The 24,334-nt window shown below is 47.0% G+C and overlaps 1 protein-coding gene across 4 annotated transcripts in view; it reads left to right on the top strand.

The window, feature by feature from the left end:
• Positions 1-24,334, top strand: part of atrnl1b (attractin-like 1b) — a 930,295-nt gene that overhangs the window by 364,692 nt on the left and 541,269 nt on the right. For all 4 annotated transcript variants that reach the window (XM_085994422.1, XM_085994421.1, XM_085994423.1 and 1 more), the window contains one exon: positions 15,704-15,782. In XM_085994422.1, the coding sequence (XP_085850548.1) occupies positions 15,704-15,782 (79 nt within the window). Of the gene's footprint in view, positions 1-15,703; positions 15,783-24,334 lie in introns of those variants that run through there.

Here is a 24,334-nt window from a genome sequence, read left to right as displayed (position 1 = left end):
AGAGCTTGCACCATTAACTTTGCAGTAGTTGTCAAAATTAGTTTAGGCCAGGCAATTATAACCATTAATGAAATGTCCTATGGGGTCAGCAAAATCAGTTGAGGAACCTGATATAAAAGTTTGCTCTTCACATGAAGTTAAACAATTTAAAATTGAAAACGTACTGCAAAATGTAAAAGCCATTATAAAAAAATCCAAGGTTTCAAGGTACGTATATGCAAGTCTATCCTAAAACTATTTTCTATGCTACTGTATATCTCAAGGAACTCATTTTATACAGTTAGCACAATTATATTATGGGTCATTTATACACCTGTTTTTGACATTGATGCAAGACAATTTCTGATCTGTTTTGACCCAAAAATGGTCGGATAACTCTGGAGTCAGATTGCCAAGAGGTACGAGGTCATTTCATTGTGGTACTTCCTCACTGCAAGCGTTTCACAGTGGATGTGCAATATTTTAACAATCCATTGCACCTCCTGGAAACTTTTAAAACTTGATTTTGCGTATTTTTAATTACAAGAGACCCGATGCTTCCAGTAGTCTTCTAATCTTAACATGTAACCGGCCAGCAAACAAAACTTTGTGCATGCATTAGTTCTCTTGTTCTTGGCAGTGAGAGATGCTGGTAGCATGCATTTTTTTTTTTTAGACAACTTTTTGGATTTTGCAGTGAGAATGTCAGTCCTGACTCTCATTGGTCTCCTGTTCTGAAGCTAAATTGTGGAAATGCATGCACAGCAAACTTTACCAGACACTGGCTATACAGATTAAAAATTACTTATCATGCTGGACCAAGGGACAGGGTCTGTGAAAACTTAATTACAATGCTCACTTGCATTTAAGTTGAATCATGGAAAACTAAACCCTGACTCCCATAAAAACTCTTTGTGAGTAATCAAGTTGTGGATAATGGAAGTGCAGATATTTGAGGCTCCACTATGTTGACCTATTTTCAGTGTTGTTTTTCAGCATAGTGACTGATTTTTCACCTTCTGTATTATTTGAGTTGCTAACTCCATCTCTTTCCAAAACATAAAACAAAACCGATAGTGCAACACAAAATTGGAAACATTTCTCTAATATTTTAGCTTTAATTATTTTAATTTTACGAAAATTCCGTTATCGGCGGCTACATTTCAACACTTCAAAAGCCACAAACTTGGGATGAATAGAATGTAATCTCTGTAATCTCCTCCAGCCCTGCAACCCCCCGAGATATCTGCGCTTCTCTAATTCTGCCCTCCAGAGCATCCCTGATTATAATCGCTCAACCATTGGTGGCTGTGCCTTCTGTTGCCTCGGCCCTAAGCTCTGGAATTCCCTGCCTAAACCTCGCCACCTCTCTTTCCTCTTTTAAGACACTCCTTAAAGCCTACCTCTTTGCTGCCCTAATATCTCCTTACATGGCTCGGTGTCACATTTTTCTTCTTATACTCCTGTGAAGCACCTTGGGTCGTTTTACTACATTAAAGGCGCTACAAGAAACTTTCTGGTATCCGGCACAGACGGGACCGAGCTGGTGCTGGTCTATCAACAATGCCGGCGAATCGAGCGCTATAGTTAAAACATACGGAGCTTCTGAGCTCCGTATCTCGCAACAAACCCTGTTGCTTAGCAACAGCTTCAAAACAATCAGCACAGCTTGCAAGCGTCTCTGTAGCTTAGCAACAGTTAGACGCTTGCACAGCCAGAAATGAGTAAAAAAAAAGTAACTAAAAGTTAAAAAAAAAAAAAAAAAAGTTATCTGAACCGACTCCTGAATTTTGCCGGTTAACCGACATTTCCGGTTATTTAGTGGCCGGTTAATCGAAAGTTTCCTGTATATAAATACAAGCTGTTGTACAGGTAATTTTTTTTTTAAGGACTCAAGGGCATCTTCAACAGTTCTGTCCGTAATATAATGTATATTAGTTTTCTCCAGTGGAAGATGGTTTCTATTTTTTGTTGTTCCGTTCGTTCATGGGATGTGAACGTCACTGGCAAGGCCAGTATTTATTGCCCATCCCTAGTTGCCCTTGAGAAGGTGGTGGTGAACCGCCGCCTTGAACTGCTGCAGTCCGTGTGGTGAAGGTACGCCCACAGTGCTATTAGGGAGGGAGTTCCAGGGTTTTGACCCAGCGACGATGAAGGAACGGCGATATACTTCCAAGTCAGGATGGTGTGTGACTTGGAGGGGAACTTGGAGGTGGTGGTGTTCCCATGTGCCCACTGCCCTTGTCCTTCTAAGAAGCCTTGGCGAGTTGCTGTAGTGCATCTTGTAGATGGTACACACTGCAGCCACGATATGCCGGTGGTGGAGGGAGTGAATATTTAAGGTGCTGTATGGGGTGCCAATCAAGCTGGCTGCTTTGTCTTGGATGGTGTCGAGCTTCTTGAGTGTTGTTGGAGCTGCTCTCATTCAGGCAAGTGGAGAGTATTCCATCACACTCCTGACTTGTGCCTTGTAGATGGTGGAAAGGCTTTGGGGAGTCGGGAGGTGAGACACTCACCACTGAATACCCAGCCTCTGACCTGCACTTGTTGGCACAGTATTTATGTGGCTGATCCGGTTAAGTTTCTGGTCAATGGTGACCCTCAGGATGTTGATGGTGGGCGATGTGGCAATGGTAATCATGTTGAATCATGAGGCGGCTAAACTCGAGGGCGGTGGTTAGATGCTCGCTTGTTGGAGATGGTCATTGCCCGGTACTTGTGTGGCGCGAATGTTATTTGCCTCTTATCAGTCCAAGCATGAATGTCGTCCAAGTCTTGCTGTATGCAGGCATGGACTGCTTCATTATTTGAGGATTTGAGAATGGCACTGAACACTGTGCAGTCATCAGCGAATATCCCCACTTCTGATCTTATGATGGAGGGGAGGTCATTGATGAAGCAGCTGAAGATGGTTGGGCCTAGGACACTACCCTGAGGAACTTCTGCCGCAATGTCCTGGGGCTGTGATGATTGACCTCCAACCACCACAAGCGTCATCCTTTGTGCTAGGTATGACTCCAGCCTGTGGAGACTTCTCCCCCCCTCCCCCCTGATTCCCATTGACTTCAGTTTTACTGGGGTTTCTTGATGCCACACTAGGTCAAATGCTGCCTTGATGTCAAGGGCAGTCACTCTCTCACGTCACCTCTGGAATTCAGCTCTTTTGTCCATGTTTGGACCATGGCTGTAATCCAGTCTGAAACCGAGTGGCCCTGGCAAAAACCAAACTGTCCATCAGTGAGCAGGTTATTGGTGAGTAAGTGCTGCTTGATAGCACTGTTGACGACACCGTCCATCAGATTGCTGATGATTGAGTGTAGACTGAAGGGGCGGTAATTGGCCGGATTGGACTTGTCCTGCTTTTTGTGGACAGGACATACCTGGGCAGTTTTCCACATTGTCAGATAGATGCCAGTGTTTTAGCTGTGCTGGAACAGCTTGGCTAGAGGCACGGCTAGCTCTGGAGCACAAGTCTTCACGATAGCCGGCACGTTATTGGGGCCGTCAGCCTTTGCTGTATCCAGTGCACTCGGCTGTTTCTTGATATCACGTGGAGTGAATCAAATTGGCTGAAGACTGGCTTCTGTGATGGTGGGGACCTTGGGAGGAGGCCGATATGGATCATCCACTCGGCACTGCTGGCTGAAGATGGTTGCAAAAGCTTCAGCTTTGTCTTATGCACTCATGTGCTGGGCTCCACCATCATTAAGGATGGGGATATTCATTGAGCCTCCTCCTCCTGTTAGTTGTTTAATGGTCCACCACCATTCACGACTGAATGTGGCTGGACTGCAGGGCTTTGATCTGACCCGTTGATTGTGGGATTGCTTAGCCCTGTCTATAGTATGCTGCTTCCGCTTTTTAGCATGCCTGTAGTCCTGTGTGTTGCAGCTTTCCCAGGTTGGCACTGCATTTTTAGGTATGCCTGGTGCTGCTCCTGGCATACTCTTCTACACACCTTATTGAACCAGGGTTGGTCCCCTGGCTTGATGGTAATGGTCGAGTGAGGGATATGCCGGGCCATGAGGTTACAGATTGTGGTGGAATACAATTCTGCTGCTGATGATGGCCCACAGCCACTCATGGATGCCCAGTTTTGAGCTGCTAGATCTGTTCTGAATCTATCCCATTTAGCATGGTGGTAGTGCCACACAACGCGATGGAGGGTGTCCTCAGTGTGAAGACGGGACTTTGTCTCCACAATGACTGTGTGGTAGTCACTGCTACCAATGCTGCCATGGACAGATGCATCTGCGACAGGTAGATTGGTGAGGACGAGGTCAAGTAGGTTTTTTCCTTGTGTTCTCTCACCACCTGTCACATGCCTAGACTGGCAGCTATGTCCTTCAGGACTCGGCCAGCTCGGTCAATAGTGGTGTTACCGAGCCACTCTTGGTGATGGACATTGAAGTCCCCCACCCAGAGTACACTCTGTGCCCTTGCTACTCTCAGTGCTTCTTCCAAGGTGTTCAACATGAAGGAGTACTGATTCATCAGCTGAGGGAGGGCGGTAGGTGGTAATCAGCAGGAGGATTCCTTGCCCATTCTTGACTTGCAGCCATGAGACTTCATGGGGTCCGGAATCAATGTTGAGGACTCCCAGTGCCACTCCTTCCCGACTGTATACCACTGTGCCGCCACCCCTGATGGGTCTGTCCTGCCAGTGGGACGGGACATATCCAGGGATGGTGATGGCGGAGTTTGGGACATTGGCTGAAAGGTATGATTCTGTGAGGATGAGGATGACTATGTCAGGCTGTTGCTTGATTAGTCTGGTGGACAGCTCTCACAATTTTGGCACAAGTCCCCAGATGTTGGTGAGGAGGACTTTGCAGGGTCGACTGGGCTGGGGTTGCCGTGTTCGTAGCTGGTGCCGAGGTCGATGCCAGGTTGTCCGTCTGGTTTCGTTGCGGTTGTGTACAACTGAGTGGCTTGCTAGGCCATTTCAGAGGGCAGTTAAGAATCAGCCACATTGCTGTGTGTCTGGAGTCACATATAGGCCAGACCAGGTAAGGATGGCAGATTTCCTTCCCTAAAGGACATTAGTGAACCAGATGGGTTTTTACGACAATCCGATAATTTCATTGTCACCATTACTCGAACTAGCGCTTTATTCCAGATTTATTTAATTAACTGATTTCACCTAAATTAAAATGTTTAAGAGCGCATATGAGAGATAATGTAATGATGAATTTGCTTGAAATTCTTTGTAATGGGGACAGAGTTCCAGCAAACACAGTGTCGAGGGTTGTACCTCAGTCAAAAAACATGAGCTGCTTCATTGCCTGAAACCTGTCGGACTTTTTTATTTTACTAGAGAATATTGAAGCGAAGCAGCCCTTTTGTTCTTGGCTAAGATTTATACTTTAAGAAATCATTACACTCAAATTCAAAGATGTTGAGACTATGAGCTTAGGGTGCCAACAGACAAGCCAGAGTTTTTCTCACTTAGTGCATGCTGCAAAGCCACATTTAGAATAGTACATGCAGCATTTGGTGTCTTGTCTTCAAAAGCACGTCAATATATCTGACAGTGTTTTTAGGATACTGGAATTTAAAACTCTTGACATTTGTAAAGGGACGCTGAAAAAGTTTTACATGTTTTAATTGGAAAAGAAAGAGGGGGTGATGGTCGTGGTTTTCAATATGCAGTAAAAGGCATAGATAACCTAGAACTTCTCGACAATCTGTCAACTGGAGGACACGGACAGAATTTTGAGAAGCTGCAGTTGAGATAAAGAATATTTTCCACCAGAGTTAAATATCTGGAGTAGACTTGTATCAAAGCCAGTTAATACTACATCGATGAAGCCCTTAAAAAGGAATTTGATGAATATCTGCTTTAGACAGTGTGGTAAACCACGTTCACTATCGTATCACTGTTAGTAGTTAGCACTGTTCACCACTGTTCGTTATAACTGTATCACTGACCACTATTGTATCACGGTACGAGGTCGCCTCTTGCCACACTGCTATACCTGGGATGACCACTGCCGACTCCGCCTTGGCTCCACCCACCAGGCCAGGTATAAAGGTGAGCGACTGGCTGGTATTCCTCCTGCTTGGATCGGATCACCCACGAGAGTGGGCTCTGTTATTTAGTCAATAAAAACCTTTAGTCACCTTCGTAACTCTTCGCCTTTTATTGGAGGAATTGATAGGTATATCAATTTTATTGACTAAATTTAATGATGTCCGACAACGAGTCACAACCGGCGGAGGAGCCACCAGCGCAGCTCCCAGGAGCACAGCCACACCAGCCAGCTTGGCTGCGAGCCCTCAGACCGCCGTACCTGGACCTGAACCCACGAGCAGCAAACTCAGCCGCAGACTTTAAACACTGGCTGGTCTGCTTCGAATCATACCTGAGAGAATCCAGCGTCCCTCAGGCATCCAAACTAAGTGTCCTGCAGGCACAACTGAGCCCGAGAGTATACACTCTCATCGAGGACATGACTACCTACGAGACCGCCATCAACCTGCTGAAACAGAAGTACCGGACCCCGGTAAACTACATGTACGCTAGGCACCTCCTAAGATCACGGCCGCAACAGCCAGGAGAATCAGTAGCCGAATTCTCACAGGCGCTATATGCACTCGCCAGGAACTGTGACTTTAAATCGGTGTCGGCAGCCGAAAATACTGAAGATAATATCCGCGACGCATTCCTGAAAGGCCTACGGTCCGAGTACTCACGGCAAAGACTGCTGGAAGCTAAAGACCTCAGCATGGAAAAAGCTGAAGCCCTCGCTATCTCCCTGGAAGTGGGCCACCAAGATCAGGAAGCATTCACCAGGTACTGCTCGCGACCCTGGGACTCGGGCCCGACCCCTACCACAGCACCCTTCCCAGCGCCGCCCCCGGGACCTACCTCTGCGTCGGCGTCCCGGACCCGACCGGCCCCGCCACCCCCGGCACCGGCCCCGACATCGGGCATCCGCGATCGGGCCACCGGCTGTTTTTTTTGTGGCCAGGAGAAGCACCCGAGGTCGCGCTGCCCAGCCAAGAACTCCATATGTAAAACCTGCCTGAAGAAAGGCCACTTCTCCAAGGCCTGCAGGAGCGGATCCTCCGAGGCCAGCAGTGCCGCATGCGAACTATGGGGGCGGCCATCTTTGTTTAGGGCAACTGAGGCCAGCATCCCCACACATGAGTCATGGGGGCGGCCATCTTTGATTAAGGCAGCCGACCCCAATAGTGCCTCATGGGGCCCTACCTCGTGGGAGACGCCATTTTACTCACCACGCCCGACCGCCTCGCCCGCAGATGACAACGACTCGCTCAGCTACACACTAGCTTCCGTCACCCTGGACCAAGCCCGCCCGCACCATCTGTCCAAGTCAATGATGGACATCAAAGTGAACGGCCACGCCACGACCTGCCTGTTCGACAGCGGAAGCACGGAGAGCTTCATCCACCCAGACACGGTGAGCCACTACTCCCTCTCTGTCCTACCAACGCGCAGCCGAATCTCGATGGCATCGAGGTCCCACGCCACGGACATCAGCGGCTACTGTGTCGTGACCCTGTCGGTTAAGGGCACGGAGTATAAAAACTTTAAACTCCTCGTCCTCCCCCATCTCTGCGCTGCCGTCCTACTAGGGCTGGACTTCCAATCCCACCTCCAAAGCGTAACGCTAGCATACGGTGGACCCCTCCCCCCACTCACAGTCAACAACCAGCAAACGTTAAACCGCCCACCGCGTAACACCTGCAGCCTCTCCACCCTCAAGGTCCCGCCACCCTCTCTGTTTGCTAACCTTACCCCTGACTGCAAACCCGTCGCTACCAAAAGCAGGCGGTATAGCGCCGGGGACAGAGCCTTCATTAGCTCTGAGGTGCGGCGCCTCCTGAAAGAGGGCATTATCGAGGGGAGCAGCAGCCCCTGGCGTGCCCAGGTCGTAGTCGTAAAGACCGGCGATAAAAACCGCCTGGTCATCGACTACAGCCAGACCATAAACAGATATACCCAGCTGGACGCATACCCCCTCCCCCGCATATCTGACATGGTCAATCAGATTGCACAGTATAAAGTATTCTCGACCATCGACCTGAAGTCGGCCTACCACCAACTCCCTATCCACCCTGAGGACCGCCAGTATACCGCCTTCGAGGCGAATGGGCGCCTATACCACTTCCTTAGGGTCCCCTTCGGTGTCACTAATGGGGTCTCGGTCTTCCAAAGGGAGATGGACCAGATGGTTGACCAGAACGAACTGCAGGCTACATTCCCCTACCTAGATAACGTCACTATCTGCGGCCGCGACCGGCAGGAACATGACGCGAATCTGGAGAAATTCCTCCGTACGGCCCAACGGCTGAACCTCACCTACAATAAGGAGAAATGCGTGTTTAACACCACGCGCCTTGCCATCCTCGGCTGCGTAGTGGAGAACGGAATCATCGGCCCCGACCCAGAAAGAATGCGCCCCCTCATGGAGCTACCCCTCCCCCACTGCCCTAAAGCACTTAGGAGAACCCTGGGGCTTTTCGCCTACTATGCCCAATGGGTACCCAATTACGCGGACAAAGCCAGACCCCTCCTGAAAGCCACTTCCTTCCCCCTCACGGAGGAGGCGTGCGCGGCCTTCTCCCTCATTAAGGGAGACATAGCCAAGGCCACGATGCACGCAGTGGACGAGTCCATCCCCTTTCAGGTGGAGAGCGACGCATCCGACTTCGCCTTAGCCGCCACCCTAAACCAGGAGGGGAGGCCAGTGGCCTTCTTCTCAAGGACCCTACAGGGCCCCGAGATCCGACATTCGTCGGTCGAGAAAGAGGCCCAGGCGATCGTGGAGGCAGTACGGCGCTGGAGGCACTACCTGGCAGGCAAACGATTTACCCTCCTCACCGACCAGCGTTTGGTGGCTTTCATGTTTAATAACAAGCTGAAGGGCAAAATCAAGAATGACAAGATTTTGAGATGGAGAATCGAGCTCTCCACCTACGATTATGAGATCTTGTACCGGCCAGGCAAGCTGAACGAATCCCCTGATGCCCTTTCACGAATGACATGCGCCAGCGCGCATATCGATAGGCTTCAGACCCTCCACGACCAGCTCTGCCACCCCGGAGTCACCAGACTCTACCATTTCATTAAGGCCCGCAACCTGACCTACTCCATCGAGGAGGTCAGGACCATGACCAGGAACTGCCAGACCTGTGCGGAGTGCAAACCGCACTTCTATAGGCCGGACCGAGCAAGCCTGATCAAGGCCACCCGCCCCTTCGAGCGCCTGAGCATCGACTTTAAGGGGCCCCTCCCGTCCTCTGACCGTAATGTGTACTTCCTCAACATCGTTGATGAGTACTCCCGTTTCCCCTTTGCCTTCCCCTGCCCCGACATGACCAGTAGCACGGTCATTAAGTGCCTGAATGCCCTCTTCGCCTTGTTCGGGTTCCCGAACTATATACACAGCGACCGGGGCTCCTCCTTCATGAGCGAGGAACTCTGGCAATTCCTCCTAGAGAGAGGTATTGCAGCAAGCAGGACCACCAGCTACAACCCCAGAGGTAACGGTCAGGTGGAAAGAGAGAACGCGACGGTATGGAAGGCCGTCCTCTTAGCCTTAAAGTCTAAGGGCCTCCCAACCTCCCGCTGGCAAGAAGTCCTCCCGACAGCGCTGCACTCCATCCGGTCATTACTTTGCACGGCCACTAACACCACCCCCCATGAACGAATGTTCGTTTTCCCCAGGAAGTCGACTACGGGAACCACTCTACCAACCTGGCTGACCGCCCCGGGGCCGGTCTGGCTGCGGAAACACGTGAGGACCCATAAAACGGACCCCCTGGTCGAGAGGGTGAACCTCCTGCACGCCAACCCCCAGTACGCCTACGTGGCGTACCCAGACGGGCGGGAGGACACTGTCTCCCTACGAGACCTCGCACCCTCAGCCGATCCGGAAACACCGCCACCACCCCCCCCAACCTCAGTCCAGGTAGACGGCATGCCGGAACCCCACGATCCCTCGCCGACCACGCAAACACCAGCATCAACACCGGATAAGGCACCAGCACCGGATAAGGCAACACCACCGCTGCGGCGATCGGAGAGGCTTACGAAGCCTCCGGACAGACTGACCTACCAGAATTGGTAGTACACTTCACCCCGCCGGACTTAATTCTAAACAAGGGGTGAATGTGGTAAACCACGTTCACTATCGTATCACTGTTAGTAGTTAGCACTGTTCACCACTGTTCGTTATAACTGTATCACTGACCACTATTGTATCACGGTACGAGGTCGCCTCTTGCCACACTGCTATACCTGGGATGACCACTGCCGACTCCGCCTTGGCTCCACCCACCAGGCCAGGTATAAAGGTGAGCGACTGGCTGGTATTCCTCCTGCTTGGATCGGATCACCCACGAGAGTGGGCTCTGTTATTTAGTCAATAAAAACCTTTAGTCACCTTCGTAACTCTTCGCCTTTTATTGGAGGAATTGATAGGTATATCAGACAGAAATTGAAAATGATAAGTATGGACAAAGAGGGGAGGTGAAAGGCTGTATGAAATACTGAGTTTCTAGTCTTGTTGGGACACGGTAAGTATCATGTGCAGAATATTAACTGGTCAAGCTTGATTAATGTAGATTGCAATGTTAGGTTGATATCGTGGTGCTTTAGTGGGAATACTTTTAGGGCAAGGAAATGTTTCAGAATGTTATTCTTGCTTAGATGATGAAAATAAGTTGAGAATCCATGACCGTGTATAATATACTTTTTTTTCCTTTTAAGTTCCTTGTATGACCAATCGTACTTCTGGTTTTGAAATTTTGCGTACAAGGACCAACTTCTTGATGATTACTTATTGGAAGAGTGTTCCATGGGTGGACGAAGTGTGTGTAGTTTTGCTGCTGGTGTTTCTAGCAAAATGTTTTGATTGATACAGAACTTTAAGGTACAAAAGCTGCAGTAATTATTTTGCACCCAACATGGGCACTGCCTCAGGTGTTAGCAAGTCTTGTAGTATGGTTATTGTAATCTTGTGGAGAACTGGCTGCCTAGTCGCATGTTTCTGATGATGGAGGATGCAGCGCAAAGTCGACATTCCCCTTTCAGTTGGTCATTGTACATGGCTTTTGCTTATTCTCAATCAAGGAATAAGAGATGCATTTTTCTCAGCAATCCACCAAGCAGGAATACCAAAAGTGTCAAATTTGACAAGTGAAACTGAAATTTCATTAGATTTCCCAGTCAGTCTTAATTTTTCCAGTGGTCTTTGATGCCTATTTGCCCCAGAACAGCTTGGATGCGACGATGGTGCTCAATATTTGGAATTGAAAGGAGCTTGGATCTCAATATAGAGAAAAGAAAGAAAGACTTGCATTTACATAGCGCCTTTCATGACCGTAGGACGTCCCAAAGCGCTTTACAGCCAATGAAGTACTTTTTTTTTTTTTGAAGTGTTGTCACTGTTGTAATGTGGGAAATGCAGCAGCCAATTTGCACACAGCAAGCTCCCACAAACAGCAATATGATAATGACCAGAGAATTTTTTTTAGTGATGTTGATTGAGGGATAAATATTGGCCAGAACACCGGGTATAATTCCCATGCTCTTCTTTGAAATAGTGCCATGGGATCTTTTACATCCACCTGAGAGAGCAGACGGGGCCATGGTTTAGCGTCTCATCCGAAAGACATTAGAGGAACAGTGGGTAGGGCAGCAATACCGTCTTTATCAGGAGTCATTCACATAGATAGATGAGCTCTGAAGATAACTCGCCATTTGTCTGGCCACTATCTAGTTCAGCTTGTGGTTACCTGCAGTTGTTGCAGTATTCAATTAGTGTGTTTCAACTGGATTTTCCCCACTTTGTAGAGGGCATGAAGTCAGTTTAAAGAAAAACAATGTTTGATGACATTCACCAGATTATTAAGATGAGTTTAGGCAAATAAGCTTTGCTGAGGCATTCCTGCTTAGGTGTTGTGATGCGATGTCGATAGTTCATTTATTATGGTTCAATGACACAAGTAGCTTATGTCTCCTCATTAAAACAAAGGCCCGTGAGAGTAAAGTGAAGTCATTTTGCACAGGGCAGCTGCACTTACTTGGAACTTTTTTTTTACTCTAAAAATATTTTAATTGTTTGAACTAACTTCTAGCCTATTTCTGTTAGAACTGATTCATGAAGCTTTTGCAATAGCCAGGGTGAAAGAGACAGTAAAAATGTATGATTTATACTGGCATGCACCTGCTTGCCTTTAGAAATACAGGTAGACTATCCTTTATCCGAAAACCTCGGGACCAGCCGTGTTTCGGTTTTCGGAAAATTTCGGATTTCAGAAGGTATTTTATAAGACTGGGAAATTTGTCGGCGTCGGCGGGGGGTCGTTGGCGGGGGTCGGGGTCGGCGGGGGTCGGGGTCGTGCGCACGACTTACGCTGAACGAAAAAACTTTCGGTTTTTAGAGGTTTTCGGTTTTCGGAAGTTCGGATAAAGGATAGTCTACCTGTACAACAAACCAGTTTTGCTAGCAATTCTATGCACTTTCACAGCTGTGGGAAGGTACCAGCACTTTTTCCAAAAAAAATTGCGGAGAATGGCTTCAAAATCATTGCACATACCTCAGATGTCAACACCGTTTGTGGTAGCAAGCTCCTAAATTAAATGGGAACATTGGCCTAATATTTCTCATTTGAAACTTCAATGCGAAATCAACATTTCACACATTTTTATTACGATTTGAATACATTGCAATTATGAGGTTTCATTGTTGCTATTTGGTCCAGAATCCAATCTGTAGCTGAGCAACTAGTAGTTGGTGATTTGTCCATTTGTGTAAATCTACCAGACGTACAATGTAAATGTTTATTTCATCTTTATGATGCACTGTAATCCTGCCCTGTGAGTTTCCACTGAAAATAATAGAAATCTCAAACTCCTTAGTGCCGAATGATTTTGCTGTGTATACATTGAACTGTATCTTTGTCAGCACAAGAGAACAGTGATTACATTTTTTTATTGTCTTTGCCGCTTTAGTATTTAACAAACTGTGCAGATTGCAGTACAGAATAAAATTGCACTTCCAGCACATCACATGGACACGAGTTAAAATGATGTTTAAATAATATCAAGTTGACCTGGTTAATAGAACCGACGTGATTCAAAAATGCAAATGAAGCCACATGTAATATTTTCCTTACGGGCTAATTGTAATTACTTTCAGTTGAAAGTGTACAAAGAGGTCCATTATGATATTCACTCTGAAAAGTTCATCTCTTCATTTTATTGTTAACTCTTTCTGCATTTCTCCTAACTACCAAGGTTTTAAGAGCTCTTGTTTGAATCTGCGTCTAATACTATTTGGCTCTGCAGCCTGATGCTGCAGCTGAATGCAATTTGGGTTCAATTTGGACACATTCGCAGTGCTCAAGAAGCAACAGGATTTGCATCTAAATGGGTATTCTTGCTTTAACGTACCCCATTAGCTTACCCCCAAAAGACCACTTTTTGGCAAAATAATGTCCTAGTTTGTCTAATTGTAATTTATATTATAGTACAGGAAACTTTGTGCTATCCGGCACCGACGGGACCGAGCTGTTGCCGTCCCATCAAAACTGCCGGAAACATACGGAGATTTTGAGCTCTGTATCTGGCAACAAACCCTGTGCTTCTAAACAGTCGGCTGTACCTTGCAAGCATCTCTGTAGCTTAGCAACAGCTTCAGCGAGACCTTGCAGAGCCTGACTGGTAGAAAAAAAAGCAACGAAAAGAAAAAAAACCTAATGAAACGGCTCCTGCTTTTTGCCGGTGGCTCGAGCATTCCGGACAGTTAACCTCCGGATAAACCAAAGTTTCCTGTAACAGAACTGCCATCACATTGCTCACAGTAAATTGGAAGATATTTTTAAAATCAGAACAGGAGCACCATACTGTGCAAATGCACAACATTCTATTCTTTTTTAAGGTGTGTGTATATTCCTTTAGGGCCACAAGCTCTCATTACTGTAAGTAAGCATATCGTAAGATCAGTTGGAAGGTAATTTTTTTTTTGTAGATTGACATCTGGTTGTGAATCCCTGGCTCCCCTCCAGAAAAAAACAGCAACGGATTTCTTTCTGTTTTAAGATTATTTTTCATTTCTACCAAACTGTGACACTTTGAAGTGTAATGGGCTCAAAGCTTTTACTAATAAGTGGAGCTCCTCTGATATTGCTCATGGTAAGTCGGACGATGCGCTATCTTATAAGGACAGAAGGGTAATACCAGATAATTTACAAGGTGTCATTTTGCTGGTAAAGTGAAGCCGAGTCCCTTTAAGACAGCAGAAGTCTTAATTGTTCAGTTGCAGAGCTTCAGGTCATTTGATTGCCGTTTTGTTAGGGAACTTTGCAAATTGGAATGTGCTTTTCAAGTTCCGACTTGGGAAATTGCACTGCGTTTGTAGCAAAGTAAGATGCCTACAGTGTGATGTTTGTGAACAAAGACAATTTTATTTTTAGATTTTTTTTAATATGTATTATTTGTGTTTGTGTTTAGATTAGATGTAGTTATAGATTTTGTACATTCTAGCTATTTACAACTTTTCCTTAAGCTGTATTTTGCTTTAAACCATTGTAACAAGAGTTTTTGTGATTTTGGGTTGAATTTTTGGGGAGAATTTAGATTCATCTTCCATTTTTTCCCCCCACTAGTTTTGGGCTACTTTGAAATATTATCTCGTGTTTTATTTTTGTAGCTCTAAATGGTAAAAAAAAAATTAAAAATTATTTGTAAGCACCCAACACAAACAGATTGTATAAAAACAAAAAATTGTTTGTGAATGGCAGCTTATGCAAGATATGTTCATGCTGTACCGACTTGGTTGGAAAATGTGTTGCATTTAAGTTGTGCTGAAAGCAGTTCTAGTTAAGTTTTTTTCTTTTCATTTCCCTCCCCTTCCCTGTCTCAGTGCTCATTCCATTTTTCAACCCCAAAAGCATGCAAGCGAACAGACCTCAGTTTTCTTATCATTGATGTTCTATAACTTGTCTGCAAAGAGGCATGAGAAAATGGCCTCAGTTGACTCTCATTCTGATCTATTTTTTATCATTACCTTCACCCCCAAAAGGTTGCTCTCCTTCATGATCTGCACACATTCAAAACATGATAAACTTTCTTGTGTTTATGTATGAGAGGTGAAACGCCCCAGCTCTAATCTGAATGCTGTATAGTACGTGAGCAGCTAACGGCTTTGTGGGGCGAGTGCACGTGCTAATGTGAACAATTGGTCCTTTTTGTTATAAAAACAAGGTTGTCTTGTTTGTACATTGTGAACTATTTAAATTTGTATTAGGTACTGTTTTCTTCTCTTCATTTCCAATTATGCAGAATGGTGCTGCTTCTGAATAATTTAGGTTTGTGATCAGTATGTTTCCCACAAGCCATAAAAGAAAATTAGCTCATGCTAAATTTAGAAGTGAATCTTTGACTATCTGCTTGTAATTTCATTAAGTAATGTATCAAAAAGGATCAGCTTTTTCATTAGAATTTACCAATTACAATTGTTGCTTCAGGTAAAAATAGGTGCATAATATAAATAATATGTGCTGATTTAGGTGTGTTCCTGAAGAGATTAACAATGTGGCTATTTTTTACTTCGTTATATAATTTTATGCAGTATAAAAAATAAGAAAATTCTCCACAACACATGCATTTTTTGTTTGAGATGTTTTTGTACCCTCTACCTTGTTGCTTTAATGATACCATCAAGTAACTTGTATTTTTTTTGTGCAGACAAACAAAGATCTTGACTTGTCCATCAATGCGTCAAACAATTTCAATTTGAATGTCACTTGGTCCATAGGATCAACAGGTAAGATTTTCTTTAAGCAATTTAAGTTGTGCAGCAGGATCAATAATATTTGAAATATAACAGAACATTGAGTCAAAACCCACCAAACCATTTTTCTATTAAAGCTTCACGTTTTTAAAGAATCGTTTTGCAAAAGTGTACGTATCAGAACAAAACTTTGTACTGATCTTTGCAAAGCAATTGGTCTTTGTCAGATGCCCAGAGGGACCTACAATCTAAGTCCATTGTTTCCATGGGATAATATAAACTGCCTTCAAGATCTAGGGCCCACTGGGTTTATTTTTTGTTTTAAGGTTCAATCCTTCCCAAATACATAACCTAATTTAGAGTTGCAAAATACTGTGGATGCTGGAAATCTGAAATAACAACAGAAAATGCTGGAAATACTCAGCAGGCCAGGCAGCATCTGTGGAGAGAGAAACAGAGTTAACGTTTCAGGTCACCTTCCCGTGCAAGCGCAGGAGATGCAACACATGCCCTTTTACCTCCTCCCTTCCCACTGTCCAGGGCCCCAAACACCCCTTCCAGGTGAAACAGCGATTTACTTGTACTTCTTGCAATTTAATATACTGTATTCGCTGCTCACGATGCGGTCTCCTCTACATTGGGGAGACCAAACGCAGATTGGGCGACCGCTTTGCGGAACACCTCCGTTCAGTCCGTACGGATGACCCTGAGCTTCCGGCCACCTGTCACTTTAATTCACCGCTTCACTCCCACTCTGATCTCTCTGTCCTCGGGCTATTGCATTGTTCCAATGAAGCTCAACGTAAGCTCGAGGAACAGCACCTCATCTTTCGATTGGGCACTTTGCAGCCTGCCGGACTCAACATTGAGTTCAACAATTTCAGATAATTATCCCTGCCCCCATTTTTCATGCAGTATGATTTTTGCCATTCCCATTTGCAACATTTTATCTTTCCTGCCTCTTACAAAAATACAGGATGTTCTTTCTATTCCTTCCTCCCCTCCTACCCCCCCCCCCCCCTGTCTTTGCACCTGCTTAATATCTGTTACATCTCCAGCTTTTTCCAGTTCTGATGACGGGTCCCAGACCTGAAACGTTAACTCTGTTTCTCTCTCCACGGATGCTGCCTGGCCTGCTGAGTATTTCCAGCATTTTCTGTTGTTATTTTTAACCTAATTTAGAGGTTTTTTTGATTATCTGCTTCCAAATTGTCAGATGTTCTGGACTTAAATGTGTCAGATATACAGCCTGTGCTAAATGCCATTGTTCAATCTTTAGCTGGTTGCCAAGTATGGAAAATTAAGTCTCGTCCATATTCACTTCAGCTGTGTACACAATTCAAATGATTTTTTGTCTTCATATATGCTTGTTTTGTGCATCATCTTTTGGTTTTGCCACTTTTTATTATTCAGCCTACCCAATCACATGCTTTCTGTCCTTCGGTGGTTGCATTCTGACAGAAGGATGAGGTTTTAACAGATTATTGGCTTTAATTTGACCTCTCAGTGGTCCAACATGGTTTCGCCTGGAGCGTTGACATTCTGAGGGAGATGAGACCAAACCCTTTTTTACCCCCTGCTCCCAATGCACCGGAGCTTAAATGTTTTTTCTCCACATGGCACTATCCAACCTAGCTAACAGCTGACTAAACTCATCACAGGTATAGCCAACTAATTTGTGCATCTTTTACCCCAGGCTCCAAAGACATAACCATCTGTGAAAGTTTTGTTACTATTGGAATAAATGCTAGAAAGATTTAACCCTTTGGAAATGGCACTAGGATTTCATCTGCTGAAAATAAAATACCTTATGCTTTGAGATGTGGTTCCATAGGGACCAGGTGGCCTCCAGGATCTGCTTAAGTGGGTACACTTTGTGCCTGGATAATTATTCATTTTTTTAATGCATGAACATTAATTGTTGGCGTGTGGTGGGGGGGGGGGGGGCGGTTGAAGGGCATCATATGTGAATATGATCCTGTCTTCATGCACAGTTATAGTGGGGTGACTGGATGGCAAATCAGGAGTAGGAACCCAAGCTGATATTTTTCCTTTCTCCTCTCTGTCCCTCTAGCCCATGAAAGCAGAGCAAACATAAGGGCCTCTATTGCAAGCTTGATTGATATTGACCAGGGTGCTTTTCTGATCTATGGGATGCAGTGCCACATCCTTGGATGCCATCACCCATTGACCTGTCCCCTCCCCAAATATTATGGGTTGGAACTTCCTTGATCTGACTTGCAGTGATATTTACACCGATCTCGCCAACGGCAACTTACCCCAAAATTTGCTGGAAATCTCATTAGTATATGCTGGAATGTAAAAACCAGCGGAAATCAGCACAATGATTTAGGGCCCGAGGAAAGCACTGGCGCACGCCATCTTGTTTCTTTGAAGTCCTTCTTTATCTTATTGATGTTATGAAAATTGAAGTTTGAAGCCATACAACCATCATTTGTGCACATGAAGCACAACATGTTTAAGAAAATCTAATTGTGAAAGATTTTCTATTTTTAATGCAGCAGATTCTGATGCCATAAAAAAGCATTAATGATGCAGAAAATACAGCATGGGTCTCGGAAGGAGAAATTAGAATAAAAGGCTATAAAACTCCAGAAATAGTGACTTTGCGTCCTGCTGCGCCTAAAAATTTTGGAGATAAATTTAGGGCCATTCAGAACTGCTGTAAGTGCAGGAGACTCGCGTGTGCCCACCTCTTGCATGGGGGTGGAACTATGTTAAGTTTACGGGGGGGTTATGTGGACGTAACTGGGGAGCGGCCCAAATGATCAAGAACATTTGTGCATAGTGAGGCTTTAGCCTAAAAGCAGCGCAAGCCACTCATGCAGAGTTCCTTAGAAAAATCTGGCACAACTTGGCTCTTGCGCTGAACAATCTGAGGAAATTCAGGGCTTATATGTTTAAGGAATATTTGAGATTAAAATCATCTTTGGTGCATTTCTTAATTTTGCTTCATCAAATTTATCGTTAGAAATTTGTGTAAAGCATCATCTTTGCAGATGTTCTGCGAAGGAAAAGATGCATGTGTTTTTAAAGCAGAAAATCTCTCTCAGTACTTGAGGATTTAGGGTCTTTTTAAAAATTGATTACATCTTTTCAATTATTGATTGCGACTGGATTCTATATACATAACTCAACTAACAGCATTGCATTGAATTTCATTTCAATTTAAATTGTTTTTCAAATGGGACAGCATTAACATTTCTGAAGCTACAGCAATATGAAGTAGTATAATTCCAGTTAAAATAGCTTTTACCTAATAGCAATTAATTAACGTTCACGCATAACATCTCTATTGTCGAGCATTCTGCGTCAGTTAATGTTCAATGTCAGAAGTTGCCTAATAATTTACATTGAATCAATATTTCATGTGGAGCAGCTGAAAGAATATAGGCCTAGAAATTCAGTTGTTAGCGCCAGCCGCTAGCGCCTTAAGAGGGCGAGAAGTGGGGTGCGAAGCGGCTAGCGTCCGGGCGTGGCGCGATCTGCGCCTCTCGCGAACTTGAGTCAAGAACTAGCGGCGGCGCAAAACCGCAGCGCCCGCTCAGCTGCGTGCGCAGATCCTGACGTCATTTCATGGTGCAACGCCCTTGGTGCGCCCCGAACCGGACCTTCAGTGGCGCCCCCCTTCTTTGCGCCTGGCGCTCCCAGCGACTGGTTGAGTGGAACGGTTCCCAGTCACTGTGGGGGGGCGCTATTTAAAGGGGACTCTTCCTGCATTCTTTGTGGCAGCCATTTTGTTCCACTCCTCCTGTGAGAGAGAGAGAGAGATTTGGAGAGAGACAAAGGGAGGGAGCTTTCTGCTTTGACTCATCGCTCGCACAGGTACTTCTGGCTTCAGGCCAGAGCTTTGCAGTTGGATTTATTTCTCAGTGCCATAGCCTTGAGTGGCCACATATAATGGGGGCTGCAATGGGTGGAAACGTTGGGTTTCTGCATTGCATTGAAAGGGCTCAGACGCCGAGAGAGAGTGCCAATCATGGCCAGACGGAGAAGGGCCAACAGGCCTTACCCTCCCAGGGTATACCGACAGCACTTCTCCTACCTCAACATGTCTGAGTAGCAGTGCATTCGGATGCTTCGATTCAGAAGGGAGGTGGTCATGGAGATCTGCCACCTGCTTCAGAGAGATCTGCAGCCTCAGCTGAGGAGCAGGACGTCTCTGTTGGTGGCGGTGAAGGTGACATTGGCTCTCAACTTCTATGCCACCGGCTCCTTCCAATCTGCTACTGGGGACATTGCCAATATCTCCCAGTTCGCGGTGCATTGCTGCATCCGCCAGGTCACGATTGCCCTCTTCAGAAGGAGACGTCAGTACATTTCCTTCCCCATGACCCCGGACAAGCAGCAAGAGCATGCAATGGGATTTGCAAGAATAGCGGGCTTCCCCATGGTCCAGGGCGCCGTTGACTGCACGCATGTGGCTTTGCGGACGCCTCTAGAGAATGCCGAGGATTACCGCAACCGGAAGGGCTACCATTCGCTGTACGTGCAGTTGGTTTGTGACCACAGGCAGCTCATACTAGCTGTGAATGCCCGCTTTCCAGGCAGCAGCCACGACGCCTTCATCCTGCGCCAGACTTCTGTGGCAGACATTTTCGAAGCCCCGGCTCACCCAGGAGGCTAGCTTCTCGGGGACAAGGGCTATCCTTTGTGCACCTGGCTGATGACCCCACTCCGTGTGCCCACCACCCCTGCTGAAGAGCGATACAATGACAGCCAACAAGCGACCAGGAACATCATTGAGCACACAATCGGCATGCTGAAGCAACGGTTCCGCTGTCTGGACCATTCCGGGGGAGCCCTACAGTACTCGCCTGAGCGAGTCTCCCATTTCGTTGTAGTGTGCTGCATGCTGCACAACCTGGCTATCCTCAGGACTCAGCCACTGCCAGCAGACATTGGAGGACCACCAGAGGAGGAGGAGGAGCACCAAGACGGAAGGGAGGCACAAAGTGCAAGGGCCATCCGTCAGCAGCTTATTGCAAGTCGGTTCTAGGCCCCCTCTCAGGGAATGCCTTGTGCCATTGAAAGAACATGAATGGAGCCGCTCCGCAAACCTTGAGGCGGTCAAGGCAACAAATAGTTCAAAGTGTAAATATGAACAATCTGAATAAAGACAATTCTTTATTTAACAAACTCTGTGCCCTTCCTGCATGACAAACAAATACAGAGAAACCCCCCCAAAAAACAGTCAGACACATAACTGGCTCTCTCAACCTGGAGAAAATGAACAAAATAGTGAAACAAAAATGACCATGATCCTCGGCCTTCATAAAAAACAAACACAACATTCTTGGCCTTCATAAAAAACAAACACAACATTCTTGGCCTTCATAAAAAACAAACACAACATTCTTGGCCTTCATAAAAAACAAACACAACATTCTTGGCCTTCATAAAAAAAACTCAACATTTTGCCACACCTCCTACTTTTTGGCCACGAGGGTGATCCGCCTCGCTTGCGCAATTGGCCCCTTCCCGCCCTGCAGCTCCTCAATGGGACCCCAGTGGCTGCAGCAAGGCTGGGGGAAGGTTGCTGAGGGTCAGATAGTGAGTCAGCAGATGCCCTTAGGGGGACGGCCTGGACCAGCTCTGGGCCTGGAGGGCCCGGCTGCTGACTGCTCCAACTCTGCTTGGGCGGCAGCAGTCTGTCCTACGGGTGGTGGCAGCTGCAGTGGAGGAGTGACAGGAATGCTGCCAACCTGACAGAGCACAGGCACTCCCTGGTCGGCCGAGGCACTCGCACGGGCCCTAGCAATTCCTGGCCGATCCAGCGAGGGTGGCAGCAGTTAGTGCCCGTGTGGCCCTGATCTGTGTCTGCATCAGACCAGCCAGTGAATGCATGGCACAACTAAGCACTTGGCTGGAAGCCGCATGTGATGCAGCGACGTCCTGCTGACGCCTGGCCTGTGATGCAGCGACGTCCTGCTGACGCCTGGCCTGTGATGCAGCGACGTCCTGCTGACGCCTGGCCTGTGATGCAGCGACGTCCTGCTGACTCCTGGCCTGTGATGCAGCGACCTCCTGCAGACTCCTGGCCTGTGCTGCCCCGAATTCCTGCACACTCCTTGCCAGTGACTCTATGCAGTCAGGCATCCTTGCCACTGCAGCCATGAGCTCAATGTGCCTGCGCTCAGCCTTGGGCGCCCATTTCACCAAGGAACCGCACCTCCTCTGCGCTCACTGTAGCAGGACTGGAGGCCGAACTCACCCTCCGGGGAGAAGGCCGCCGAGCTTCCCTACCCCTCCCGTGTTGCTGCAGCCTGCTGGGCCCCGGAGCTTCACCGTCATCAGACCCTTCCCCCCTGCTCCCCTCCAGGGAAGACGTGTCCCCATCATGGCCATGGGCTGCCTCGACTGAGGGTGGCACTGATGGTCCGGCTTCCTCTTCCTCCTCCTCGCCTTCCGATTCACTCTCAGTGCCAGCTTGAGGGCCCGCCTCCTCACCTAGCGATTCAGCATCTGAAAGCAGGGAGGCACAAGAGTTGCTTTAGAGTGAGGACAGGGCGGCAGCGAGGGAGGCATGAGTGCTGCAATGCACTGCATTGGTTCAAGAGTGGCAAAGGATGCTGCTGTGAGGCACAGGTGGAAAGAGAGAGGTCAAAAAGGTGATGACCTTACCATTGCTGTCCAGAACGGGGTCGGCATCTCCAGTGGCGACGGGGCCAATCAGCCGGCCTCCCATAATCCGCTCCACATGCTGCTCCAGGTCGCTGAGGTCTCTAAGTTCAGGACGGCCTCCCCCGGTCCGTAGCTGCTGCCTGCGATTGTGGGCCAGCTTGCCCTGCAAGAGAAAGGACGGGCTCTGAATACAGTGTCAAGCTCTGAATACAGTGTCAAGCCCTGATCTTGCCTGCACTGCCTCTCATGGTGGAATAGCCCTGACAGTGTCAAGCCCTGATCTTGCCTGCACTGCCTCCATGGTGGAATAGCCCTGACAGTGTGTAAAGTGGTGAATGTGCATGTGATTTTCATGAGTCCCATAGGTGTTGGATGAGGGCTGGGTATTGGGGCTTTCAGGACCCTTTGGCCATAAAGTGAGGTGCACATGCAGGGATGAAGAGGATACTGGAAAGGGTACTCACCCTGACAACCCGAGTGAGGTTGTTGAACTTCTTTCTGCATTGCGTGGGTGTCCTGGGGACCAAGCTGCTGGAAGTCACACTGTTTGCCACCTCCCTCCAGGCTTCTCTGTATTCGCTGGGCAGCAGCCTCCTGCCACTGTCAGGGAATAGGGTAGGTCGCCGGCGCGTCACTGCGCCAACCAGAACCTTCAGGGCACCCTCACTAAAGCGCTGCGCTCGCTCCCTGGCCTTCTCCATGGTCGTGGGCGTTGAGTTGTTGAAGCAGGTCTGTCTAGGCCTAGATTCAGGGCTGCAGTGTGCAGGGCGTGGCAGCAAAACAAATCGACCCTCCCCCTTTAAGAGCTGACCGGCGCCAGCGTGTCTGTCTGCAATCTATAACTCGCCGCACCTGTGCTGCGCCTGCCCTCGGTGGTAGCGCCTCGGCTCGCCGGCTTAGCGCCTTATGATAGTCGTGCACCGCCTCCTTTAGCGCAGCAGCAACCTCTTGGGGCGATGCAACTCGATTTCGGCGAAGGTGGCGCTAAGTTGCGCCCGGCGCTAAATTTAACGAACGCCCGGCTGTAGCGCCCCAAACGTGGCGATACTGAATTTCTAGGCCATAGATTTTTAAAGGTGGATTTATAAGTTATCAGTGATTGTGGTGCTTTATGGTATATTAATGCATGGATAGCACTCTTTTAATGAGACTTCTTCCATGGTGTAAGGCAATTAAACCCTTGAACCCTGCGCCTATAACTCCACAGAGCTATCTGCCTGTATTTGTTGCCTTTTCTCTTAAACCCGCCCAAACAGTTAATTTTTTTTTTAAAGAGCAAAACGAACTTTTTCTTTTCAATTATTGAAATTCCAAGCTCAAGAGCTAAGGCAAGCACACGTGCTGAAATAGGGGTTTTAAAAAAAAATTGAGATAATTGAATAAATTAATTTATTGAGATAATTTAGGAATCCATGAAAAGCTGAAACCCAAATTTAACTGATCAGTAACAAAGCAAAAACAAAAGCTGCAATCGGAACTCCCAGCTGCTCATAGAAAACAGCATCATTCTGCACGACAGCACTCCATGTAAAGCTCACATTCCTTTCAGTCAGCACCACTTCACCTGCTAGCTTGCTTCTCTCTCTGGCCAGTGGAGGTGGAAAGTTCTGCTCCCTCTTTCCCTACTGAGCTCCCTCTTTCACAGCAAGTTTCTGGTGTGCGATTCCTTTTACTGGAGCGAGCTACAGGGAGTTCAGAAACTGCTCTGACACAGAATGCTGAAACTGTTCCACCTGTACATAATGCTGTGCTCATGTTATACTCGAGGTACAGCTCTTCCTTATTTAGATGTTATAACAAAATGGCACAAAAAATAAGAGCTGCTTTTTTCCCTCAAGCTACCCATATGTTGAAATAGATATACATTTGCCTCATTCCTGCCACTATTCTTGACAATTCCGCTATATTCAGTGTTGATGCATCATCTTTGTTTATCCTCT

The sequence above is a fragment of the Somniosus microcephalus genome, chromosome 8, assembly GCF_052327205.1.
Source record: "Somniosus microcephalus isolate GS21.2 chromosome 8, FLI_Smic_1.0, whole genome shotgun sequence".
Lineage (NCBI taxonomy): Eukaryota > Metazoa > Chordata > Chondrichthyes > Squaliformes > Somniosidae > Somniosus > Somniosus microcephalus.
Note: the sequence above shows the minus strand (reverse complement) of the source record. Positions and strands in the feature narration are given on the sequence as shown.